Consider the following 11,537-nt stretch of genomic DNA (forward strand, 5'->3'; position numbering starts at 1 on the left):
TGTTTCCATGGAGTCACATGAGAAGAAATGCCATTGCTCCCATTATAACGCTCTTATGACAAGTGTGGCACAATGGTATCTGAGGCTAAATGGGTGAATAAAGAAAGTATCATTGTTTGAATAAAAGTAATTGCTTGCATTTCATCTCAGTCTTTGGTGGCTGTTAGTGCTCATATACATTTTTTTTGTATTTCCACCCACATCAGTATGATGGTTGCTAGATGACACAGATATTCTGCTGACCCTGGATTGGACCAAAGACATCCTGGTATACGACACTGTAATCTTTGTGAAATCCATATTGTCGATAATTATTAAGTGTTTGGAGGGTATTGTATTGGAATAATATTGAAATGACATGTTTCAGAACTAAAAGTTGGTGAAAAAAAACCAATGTAACTGTAGTGGTAATACATACCAATTTTGAGCCCTTTGGATTGTCAGTCACATATTGATTTCCTCTTTCAGATGACTTGACTTGAGCTAAGGTGACAGCCTTGAAAATTAGATTCTTTCTCCTTGGGGATTCTGTTAGGCTGATCAGCTCTAAACAAATAAAGACCAAGCACCCCCAACAGTCTGTGAGCATTTCCTCTCCTCACAAATACTGCGACTGAGGGACTTAAGATAATTACCTGTTCTCTCCTAGCGGGATTTAGCTGGGATTATATGTGTTATTTCAACCATGATTATTGTGTATATCTGTTCCTCTTTTGGAGTTTTACAAGATGAGCTGAAAATGTTTCAGTTCTGTATAGAATCTCAAGCTCAGACTGTAAATCCTAAAATTTATGAAGTGCCTGAAATGTAGCCTTTTCGGTCAGTGTGGATGCATCTCATTGCTTGAGTACAACAGCTTGGCTGTCTCTTTCTACTGATAGACACAGTACTCTAGCCAATATAAAAGACATTTTCTCCAACTCATGTAGGAAATACGACCTGGTTTTGGAGTTTGCTCATTTTCAAGTTGCTTCCTAAGAATTATTTCTACAAGAGTCCTGAGAAAAGCATCTCTATCTGAAAATTTACGCACCCGTCAATCACAAACAGTTATTTAGCTAACACAAAGCCTGGTAAGCTATTGTCTCCAAGTATAGCCTGCTGTCTGTTAAGCTGGTGGATCTTACGATAGCCGGAGCCACAGTAATGACCTATGAAACCCACTAGAAGCACTGTTCCATGGCACACAAGGTCTGGTAGCCTGTCAGGTGTAACCGATTTGTCAGAGGAGACGGTTCCCTGCTCCGCAGTTTTCAGTTTCAGAGCTTATGGGCTTGGGAAAGGGATTCATCTCCTCAGAAAGTGGAGAGAAAAACCCTCAGGTAGAGTTGAAAAGTAATATCAGAGAAGCAAGTGGGGGCGGTTTGGAGGATTCAAAGCTACTCAGAATGAAGAAAAGGTGACTCAAAAAAAAAGAGAGACACAGTTCTCAATACACATTTTATACAACCTGGTAGGAACATTGCTGTTCTCACATTATCTTAAGTGCTCAGTCCATGTAATGCATAATTAAACTGTGGAGAAGCGAGACAAGGACAACAACTTGGAGCAGCAGTGAATTTGTCAAACAAGTTGCAAGAGAATTGATTGGCAAAAGCACTGAGAGGGTACCATTTAACAATGCAGTTTACCTATTTGGTTTTACTTGAATTCCCTGATCTCTGTGTACTGTGTACAGTCCTTTTACTTTACAGAGGTGGGAACTACCTTCTCCACAACATTCAGCTTCTGTTCACCAGTCAACTCAGTAAAGTCTTAAAAAATACACCAGATTACAGGATGAGATCATTTTATAGCAAGTACATACCGCACATTTGACTGTGGATGACAACAGACCCTTGCTTTCAAATGCCTAGCAAAGATGAATACATTTCTAATTCAATACTCTGATATGGTCTACAGTAACTCTAGTACTTCAACTCTCAAGGTTCCAACCCATTTTTCTGATATTTAAAGAGAACTATATATTTCCACTTCATGCTACAACGATGGATCAGCCTCTGTTTGAAAGGCAAATCTGAACCCAGAAGGACTTTGGGACATCAAGACTAGAAATGACGATACATGCTCTGGATATAACTGTGACGAGCTATTTAGAGCATGTGCCTTAATTGCAAGCAATAAAGGGATAGCCGAAGAAGAGGGTTTGCAGAAATAAGCTTTGCAAACTGCTGTTCTTTAGTGTACCTCCCGACTCTGCTGTTTGTGCAGACACTCTTTACCAGCTAGTGCACTGTCTGTGGCCTGCTTTGCCACAAAGCTCCTCATGAAATATTATTTTCTAGCAGTGTGTCCTTGATACATTCTGTTCAGTCTCACTGCTTTCGCTAGCTCTAAATTTGGAGGCTGTTGAGGTTTGACCAGATCGCTTGCGGTGGTAGTGTGTATCTTGCATACCTCATTCACTGTATCACTGCGTTATTCTTTTCTTTGCCAGGGTACATGACACCATTATGATGTCACCCATGTGATTTTGTTATAATGTAATGCATTTAGTAATAGTTATATGCATGCTGCATGTGCCAACCCAGTTTCAAGAGAGAACTCATGAAGCACGTAATGTTCTATTTTGTTTTTAAAACCAGGGATATCCGCATGGCGAGGCTTCAGCTGGTCAAATTTAAAGAGCCTAGAATAGAGAGACAGATGGAGGGGCCTTGTCAGTTATAAATGTAAGACTGTTAAAAGTAAAAGTGAGACTGTTAGACATGTCGACTCCGGGACAATGATGGATGGACAATGAGGTAAGGCGCATGACATCGTCTGTCTGAAGCTTTGTTGTCATAGTGCAGGACTGCCGCTTGCCTTCACCGTGAATATCAGAGGGCAAACTGAAGTTTGTTTACACTGCTACAGCAGGGTCATTTAGAAACAGACCGTGAAAGATGTACAAAAAAAAGAAAAAGTTGTGCATTGCAAAAGGATCAGGTTCCTATTAAGATAGTACCCAATTCATCAACTTCTTTTTGAAATTCTTTGCCTCATAGATGCAAGACCTTCAAATACTGCACACTCCTCTCTTTAGTGGACTTAAAACAAAGAATCCAATAAAAACAAGTTGAGCCTGGAATGCAGCATGTGAATGCATTTATAGTAGAACGTTGAATGCAACTGACCAGGGAGATTGCTCAAGAGGTTCTCTCTGGTACAGCACCCTGGTAGCACTACGAAAAACTCAGAAAGATGACACTGCGTAGTGAAGGCATGGATGCAGCAAAGCTTAGAAGTACCTGGAAAATGGATTCATTTGAGAAGGGTGTTATTGCGATGGAAGATGGATTGGAGTCTGGCTTATTTTGCCAGGGGAGACTCCACATTTCCAGACTGGCCTGCAGTCGGGGGATTACACTGCTCTGCACTGTTCAAACTGTTTATGCATACCAGCCTGCTCTGAGTGCCTCTTTGTCGCGAGCTGTTTACATGAACTTATTTTGGGAAAATTCCACAGGACTGGACAGGATTTCACCATAAATCATTGAATCTGCAGCTTTGTGTAATGATAACTTCTGTCAGTCATTTATTCTTTGGGACAGGGTTCTTAACAGTGCACAAATATGTAAAAAGCAGAGAAGTTTGTGTGTGCATGTGTGTGTGTGTGTGTGTGTGTGCATGCATGCATGTCTGTTTCTGTGTGTGTGTGTGTGTGTGTGTGTGTGTGTGTGCATGCATGTCTGTTTCTGTGTGTGTGTGTGTGTGTGTGTGAGAAAGAGAGAGAGAGATTGTGATTGTGTGTGTGTGTGTGTGTGTGCGGGCGCACGCTGGGGAGAGTAGACCCCCACTGGAGTCGCCCTAATGATTAATAATAGGCAGATGGTGCTTAAAGTGCTGATGTAGCTGTCACCCCCATCACAGAATGATGTCCAAACAGAGGCTACTTCAGCCTGAGGTTTCATGGGAATCTGTTGTCATACTTTTGGCAAATTGCCAACAATGCCACACTGATTCTGTCATTCACTGGCTATGAGTTTTATTTTTAAAAATGTGCACATAATAAATCAAATGTTTTTTCAGTAAAAGAAAAAAAAACTTTGGTGTGAAATGTGGGTGCAATGTGAAGTGGTGGTTGTGAAAGAAATCAGGTAAGGAGGACCTCTACCTAACAAATTGTAAATCAGTTCACTTATGCATTATGGAATGTTTAAATCCAAAAGAGTTACTGAATTGCAAAATGGGAAAAAATGTTAGACCTTATTTATGGCATGAACAGATACCCCGTGCTCCATGGGAATAATACAATACATAAAGAAACTAATGCAGCCATCATTTCATTAACACGGCATAGTACATATACACGTACAGGCAGCTTAACTCCCATTGTGGCTTTATAGCTTAATCCAAAAGATTTGAAAAGGAAGGAAAAATTACAGGTCCTTATGTACCTCAGGATTAAACAACATTGTAGCTGTCCGAGCTCTGTAATTCTCTGCACCTTTAAAAGTCATGCAAACCATTGTTGTTCTGTTGAGGCAAGCCATCATTGACCCCACAAAGATTTAAACCTCAGTGGTTTCAGTGTCCCACTATGATGGATTTCCCCTGCTTTGCTCCGGTGTCATGCTGAATTTAGTCATGCTGCTTTCAGAGAGCTGTTTTCCAGCTAAGATTACTGTCTGCTGACCTCCTTATCGGCTATCTGGTGCTAGAGGAACAGAGAGCACACCACTTTGCTTATCAGCCATAGTTACGGGTCGAATGTCGGCCGGGTCAAGTGTGAGCTTGTCCACTCAATGTCAGTTGACCTGGGGAGAAAGGAGACTTTGCTGCAGCTTCTCTCTTGAAATCGTAAACCTCCCAAGCCAGGGGCCACGTTTCGTATAACTTTGCCCATTTTTCATCCACTCAAATGATGGCAGACTGGAACATGAATTATGCCATTGGAGTGCAGTGACTAAATCAACCAACAAACTGATGAAATAGCCACAAGGGCTGGCTGCAGTTCTCTCCTGTGGAGAATCCAGTTAGCCTTCTGCAGGAGCTACTTTTTCAAGAATACATGGGCAACAATAAAGATTATACAATGTATTACTACTACAGACAACGGATCATTTTTACATTCCTCTTTTGGCTTTTCTTTCTTTCTACTTCACATTAACAGTTCTTATTCCATAAGCTTAGAACTTTAGTGTGAGTGTGTGTGTATATATATATATATATAATGCCTGATTTATAAAGATAATTTCTAAACAAGGAGAACTGCACTTCAAGATGAGCAGTGTGCGATAATGTACAGTAGGTGTTCATCAAATGTTCAACAATGCAAAATAATTTTACTATGATCTGCTTCACTGTACATAATATACAATTGGGAATATTTAGTATTCTGGTACTGCTGATTTTGAAAAGGTCAACTGTAATGGGGCCTTAAAGCAAGTGATTCCATACATCCAAACAAGGGATTGAAAAAAGATGAAGGTGTAATTGAGTATTTTTCTTTTTGGAAATGTACCATCTACTGACCTATTTGAAAGTCGTGCAAATCAAGAAAACTATTAGAAGAATAAAAAAAAGAATTGTTTGCTTCTGTTTTCAATTGCAAATTTTACTAAGCCAAATGGTTTTATTCAACAATTTCCATACCTCGAGACATTTTGACCTGTTCTGTTGCATTTTACTGGATTGTCATGAAACAAACTGGTAAGACAGTTATATTTTCTGACAGTCTTATAGTGAATTGAGGAGAGTGGTTTAACCAAAATGTTTCAAAAGACGGTGCTCCAGAATCTTATCTGCAAGGATAAATACGAGTTGAATTTTTCTGACTTCAGAAGCAATAGTGACATCTGCAGGTATATTTGCAAATTGTAATTCTTTTCATCAAGTCCTTAAGAGGCACAACTAGATCTGCTAAAGATATATTTTCAGTTTAATAAACATTCTTTCTGCAGGTTGAACATATGTAGCCTATGTACAACCTCAATTGGAACTATTTCCTATGGTGAATTCAAATATGATGATAAAGGAATAGAAGAAGCCCCACCGGTATGATATAAAACTGATATTTATGTTTAATATGATAAAATTAATTTATCTGTCCATATGTACACTAAAACCTCTGGAAATACAGATTTGCTATACAAACTGCTTTTCAGAGTTACTTACAACATATTTGCTTGGTTTAGAACACGCACCCTAAAGGGCCCAATACCAGTCCTTGTAAAGCAGGAAGGTTATCAGAAACTCTGGTACATTTCTCAGATATCCTTCATTGCGAAATAAAAAATAAAAAAGAAATCACTGACTGGCGCAAACAATCTACAAAAAAAAAAAAAAAACTGAAATATGATTTAAAAAAACATTAAGTGAACTATCACTTTAAGCTGTTAGAAAAAAGATCAATGGCTTTGGTAACCAAAGAGTTGCAAATGAGAGCATGTTTACTTGCTTGATTGTCTTGGATACAACTGGACACATTTCTATCACAGGGGAAAGTGTCTAATTTGATTGTCTTGGATACAACTGGGTACATTTCTATCACAGGGGAAAGTGTCTAATTTGACAGAACAGCACAACTAACAACTTTAACTGGAGTATGAGAGCTGCTTTTGATGTGCTAAATAAAACTTGCATTAAATGCAGTGTGTGCATAAGAGCACTGATTAATTGGCATGCATTGTTAAAGGTATGATAATGTAAGAAAGCACACTAGAACACCCATCCTTGGCCTTTTTTCTCAGTGCAGGAAACACTGCTCACTGCTAAAGCGTAAAGTAACCGTCAGGCATAAAACAGTTATTTTCTCCTTTACCTGCGTGATATTTTACCATACAATCTCAAGAGGGGAATACACATCATAGCTTCCTATATTAATATTGGTTATATGAATCTGTGTTAATTATAACAATCCATCCAATTAATAAATGAAAATGTTAATCAGATTATAATGTTGAATGAATACTGAAACTATACTCTGGTGATAAATGGAAGATATCAAATGTGTATTCTTGTAATTAATTTAAATATAACCTGGGTGTAAAACAGATATCAAACATAACATTTTTCTAGACTGGGTGTTGGATTGAATTAGAGAATTGCATTGGAAGGCTTCTTCTTTGTACCAATTTGGAGTTAATGAGTTATCCATGTATTAGGAAAATTTACATAGCTTGCACATTCTTTAGCTTTAGTAGCAGGGCTGGCCCATAAATAGCTTAATCAAGGGCATAAAATGCACACCACAGCTTCCTACATATAGTGTTACTAAAATGCAGGTATGTCTACAACTACCCTTAGCAAATGAGCTTTCTAAAATTGTACATTGGTAAATAATCAGGCTGGATGAGTTACGTGTGGATGCTTCCATTCCTGGTCATTGCATATTCTAACGCTGTAATTTTTAAAAACAAAATTTTACAGATACATTTCTGTAATATTATAAATGATCACCTCGGTTTTTGAAAACTGTGAAAAATGCATGTATAAACCAGAATGCCTTAAAGTCATATAGCTATAGATCATATAATGTGTTTCCACTTCTCTCACAGCATTTTGAGAGGTAATTCTAGATTTGTTCATTAATATCTTTGTGACACTAATCGCTAGCCAGGTTTAATTGGATAGAAAGTCACATGTCTCTCGCTAGCTGGAGCTTAATTGCTGGTGATTGGTGAACCCCCAACCATGTATCAGTATACGTGCTTTGAGTGGTTTTTAGGCAGTTCTCCTGTTCAGTTAAATGCAAGTAGTTGCATTAAGAGCAAATTACTGTACAAATTAAAGGCCTCGCCGATTTATTCAGCCATATTTTATTTAGCCAATTTGTGGTATATTTCTACAAATTTCATTTATCTTTAATAACTGTGAAATAGCTTTATTCAACATTGAACATAATTATGAAGTCTTCTTAGAATTGTATTAACCATTTTAAGTCCCTCTGGATTTTTTAACATGTGTATGCACCTTTTTATAGGCTACTTTTTGTATTTTTATTACATAAAATTTCTTAATGTGGGCTAAATCAAGTGAAATACAAATATGAATCACACAATACAATATGAACCTTTGAATCGTACAAAATCTGATTCTTTGATTCAGACCCTGACAATGCCCACTTCTGTCCACACTTCACACTCCATCATACAACTGCTGCGCTGATCACATTTTTTTTTCCCCAATTCACTTGTTTGAAAATTTAAAATAGTCTTGTTCTCACCACAATGGTAAAGACAACATTGCATGCATTTTTTCAGTTTCTTCAGTTAGAAGCATAAAGCATCATAGAAGAGACGTTCATTATATAAACCAATTTTAAAAATAACAGTAAAGCCTTAAAGTTTTGTTAGTTCTCATGTAGCTAGTACCTCAGTTATTTGCCTGTACTTTGCTCCATCTGTTTTCCCCTCATTCCTGAGAAGCTTCCTTGTTCTTGTTGCTAAGAAGAATCTCCTTAACATAATGTTCCCACCACAACACGTCACTGTATGGACGGTACTGACTGGGCGACACGCCCTGCTGGCTTTGCATCGGACACCTTCCTTTGGTTTGCACTTTCCTTTTTGCCACTTTGCAGTACAGGCCAGCTTTGTGGAGTGAGCGGGATATCGTTGACTCACTCACATTTTCCCCCATCTCAGCGATTGAACTCTTTAGCTCTTTCAAAGTCACCGTTGGTCTCGCAGTGGCTTCCCTTACCAGTCTGCTCTTTGCCTGGTTACTCAGTTTGGAGGGGCAGCCTGATCTAGGCAGTGTCTCAGTGGTACGATGCACCTTCCACTTCAGAATGATCGATCTGACTGTGCTGGAAGAGATGCTCAGTGACTTCGAAATTTTTTTATACCCTTCTCCTGAAATATGTCTTTCTACAATTTTATCCCTGAGCTCTACTGGAAGCTCCTTGCTCTTCTTAGTTGTCTGTCGCTCATTTAGAGATCCTGCTGATGGCTGGGAAGCACCTCGGCCCTGACCACTGCTGCCACTAGACTGTCCACTCGGCACACCAACAAGGTCCCTGGGGCTTCGGCTTATGCCTGTGAAGCAGTCTGGAAGAAGTGGCTTTTTGATGGCTGGTTTGGGTTGCCTGGGCAAAGCTTTAGAAGGAGGTTTTAAGAGCTTTGGAGCTCTCTGCTCTGGAGGCAGTGCTTTCCTCCCATGTTTTCTCTTCATTGCCTCCTCCCTAGCCACCACGGTCTGTGCTGTCTTCTGCTGAACAGGGTGAGACTCACATGTGTGACAGTCTGGCTTCACCATTTTGGGACTGATATCATCATCGAGGGATAATAAGGCACTGCTTGATTCTGTTGTTGCTGAAACCAATTCCTAAAGAAAGAACAAGAAAAACAAAAGCCTTCATATGTAAGCAGTGAGGGTTCAGTCTAAATGATATCCATCACTGCATTGCGAAGGTAAAATGTGTTTACCACAATTTTTCGTGGCCGCCCCCTTGGTTTTTTGCCATACTTGCATAAAATAATTCCCTTCTCTTGTTCCCTGCAGACACATTAAAAACACATGTTAACACATTTACTATGTTAATAGTAAAATTAATGTGTCTTTGATTTCAGTCACACTTGACTACAGGACAAAAATCTGAAAAGAAACATGTCAGCCTGCATATGTCAGGGTTTTTGTAGGCTACTCAATGGGAACATGCACAAATATGATATAAAATACATGTCAGAGATGAGATAAATACAGCTCTTATGGAATCATAAGAAGATCAGCGCTAGAAACTGACCAGTTAATTTGTGTGGTCGGTCAAAAAGAAACCCATTAAAAGAAAAATAGACAAGGGGATGATTTCAATGTAGAGTTTCAAAAATAAAAATGCAATATAGCAAAATATATATAACTGCATAATTTTCCAGTCCATGTATGTGGCATTAGCATAAAACTAATAGACCCAAGCTGTCCCACCCGCTGGTCCCCTCACACCACACATTGTTAATGAAGAATACGAACATCCTTGCCAATCCAGAACAGACCCAAGAAGAAATGTAACGTTCAACAGCGAACTCCAGCAAATCTACCTTTTTTTTTACTGAAAGTACTATAGAACAAATGACATTCGTTGCAGCCACTCAAAGTCTTCAATCTCATTTGTTCACCGTGGTAACTTAATTCTCACGCCAGTGACTATGTACTGTAACGTTACAGACGGTCAGTGCCTAAAGACTCTCCAGCAGTTACTGTAGCGTTGCCAACTTTTTTTCGTGCAGTAATCAATGGCGATGGGATTATTTTCTGTCCCAGGTTTGAGGTTAAAACATCCGGTCACCCAAAAATTACGGATATGTACTGGAGTCCGACTGTCCACACTATTAACGTAACAGTTACGCCTTCCAAAGAACCTGTCGCACTTCGGCCTCGGAACTACGTTATTAAAAAGTTACAGCGCAGACTCCAGGGCTCAAGGTGGATATGTGGACAATGCCTTATTGTAAACAAGAAAAGGGCTAGGCTAGATGATAGCGGAAGACAATTGTTCTGGTGGGACAACTTGTAAAAAATAGATAGCATTAGAGATAAGCAACGTAAACATTTATTGGAATATAAACACAGTATAACTGGAAATCTAGTTGATCATCTACCGTACACACACTAATTGTTGTTGCAGGCATACTTGCTCTATAGATAGCTAGCTATGTTATCGTAAACCGTGACGTGACATCATATTGTTTTTCATTTCGCTAAATATTGGTTGCTCGCCTTTGCTAAGCTACATGACGTTATCTAACTCATGCCTAAGCTGCTTTCAAATGTCAAAACGAGAATCTGAGAAACAAGCGCCACCTCGGCTCTACATGTACATGAGCATCTTTAGACTCGCTATACCTAAACTAGCTAGTTTACTTAGTTGACTAGTCACGTACTTGGATGGCAGTCCTCTTCGCTTCACCAGATATTCAAACTTGCCCTGCAAAAATTAAGTGTTATGGTCAGTCATGTGGGCAAAGCTTAACGTTATATTCGATGATGTAATGACAGACTGACGTTGGTGACGAACCTGTTTTGGTCGTTTGTTGAGGATGCATTCCGCATGAAAAACCTCTCCCTCGACCACACTCATCTTACCTGTTTGTGCAGCTATCGTGTACTGAAACTTGAAGAAACTGTTGATGGACAATAGAAAGGACCAGAGTTCTGTGGGAACGACCCGTCGTCACTTCTCGCAGAAAAACCAGAGAGGAGATCCACCAATCACAGAGAACGTTGGTAATAGGAAAAATAACAACCTTGATGGTGAATGGTGAATATTTCCCGACTATGCTTCAGTGGTGCTTTAGGGAAAAGGGAATATGAAAATTTGAACAATATAATGAAATCGATTATTTCAAAATGATCCCTTTTCAAATCAATTGTCGCTATAGTCTTTTCTTTGTTCATTCAAATTAATGCAACGGTGGGTAATCAATATGCGAGTCAGCCATCCCTTCTATTTCCTGTAAATTGAGAAGGGAAATATTCGTTCATATGCACGACAGTGTCATAGATGTGTCATTAAAAAAGGCAGTGCAATATCGCCAAGCTCACCTTGGTTACAACCGAGGACTTTGTTTGCCATAATTAGTTGTCTTTTTGTACCTTTGATAAAGTTTCATAAA

At 39.1% G+C, this 11,537-nt stretch overlaps 1 protein-coding gene across 1 annotated transcript; it reads right to left on the minus strand.

Annotated features, from left to right (window-relative positions):
- Positions 1-6,356: 6,356 nt before the first annotated feature.
- LOC118219761 lies at positions 6,357-11,418 on the minus strand. Its single transcript, XM_035403150.1, has 4 exons — positions 10,940-11,418; positions 10,806-10,849; positions 9,354-9,423; positions 6,357-9,252 (listed from the first exon to the last, which is right to left on the minus strand). The coding sequence occupies exons 1-4, from the start codon at positions 11,000-11,002 to the stop codon at positions 8,338-8,340; spliced, it is 1,092 nt and encodes a 363-aa protein (XP_035259041.1). The 5' UTR covers positions 11,003-11,418; the 3' UTR covers positions 6,357-8,337.
- Positions 11,419-11,537: the final 119 nt, after the last annotated feature.

Source organism: Anguilla anguilla, chromosome 2 (assembly GCF_013347855.1).
Source record: "Anguilla anguilla isolate fAngAng1 chromosome 2, fAngAng1.pri, whole genome shotgun sequence".
Classification (NCBI taxonomy): domain Eukaryota; kingdom Metazoa; phylum Chordata; class Actinopteri; order Anguilliformes; family Anguillidae; genus Anguilla; species Anguilla anguilla.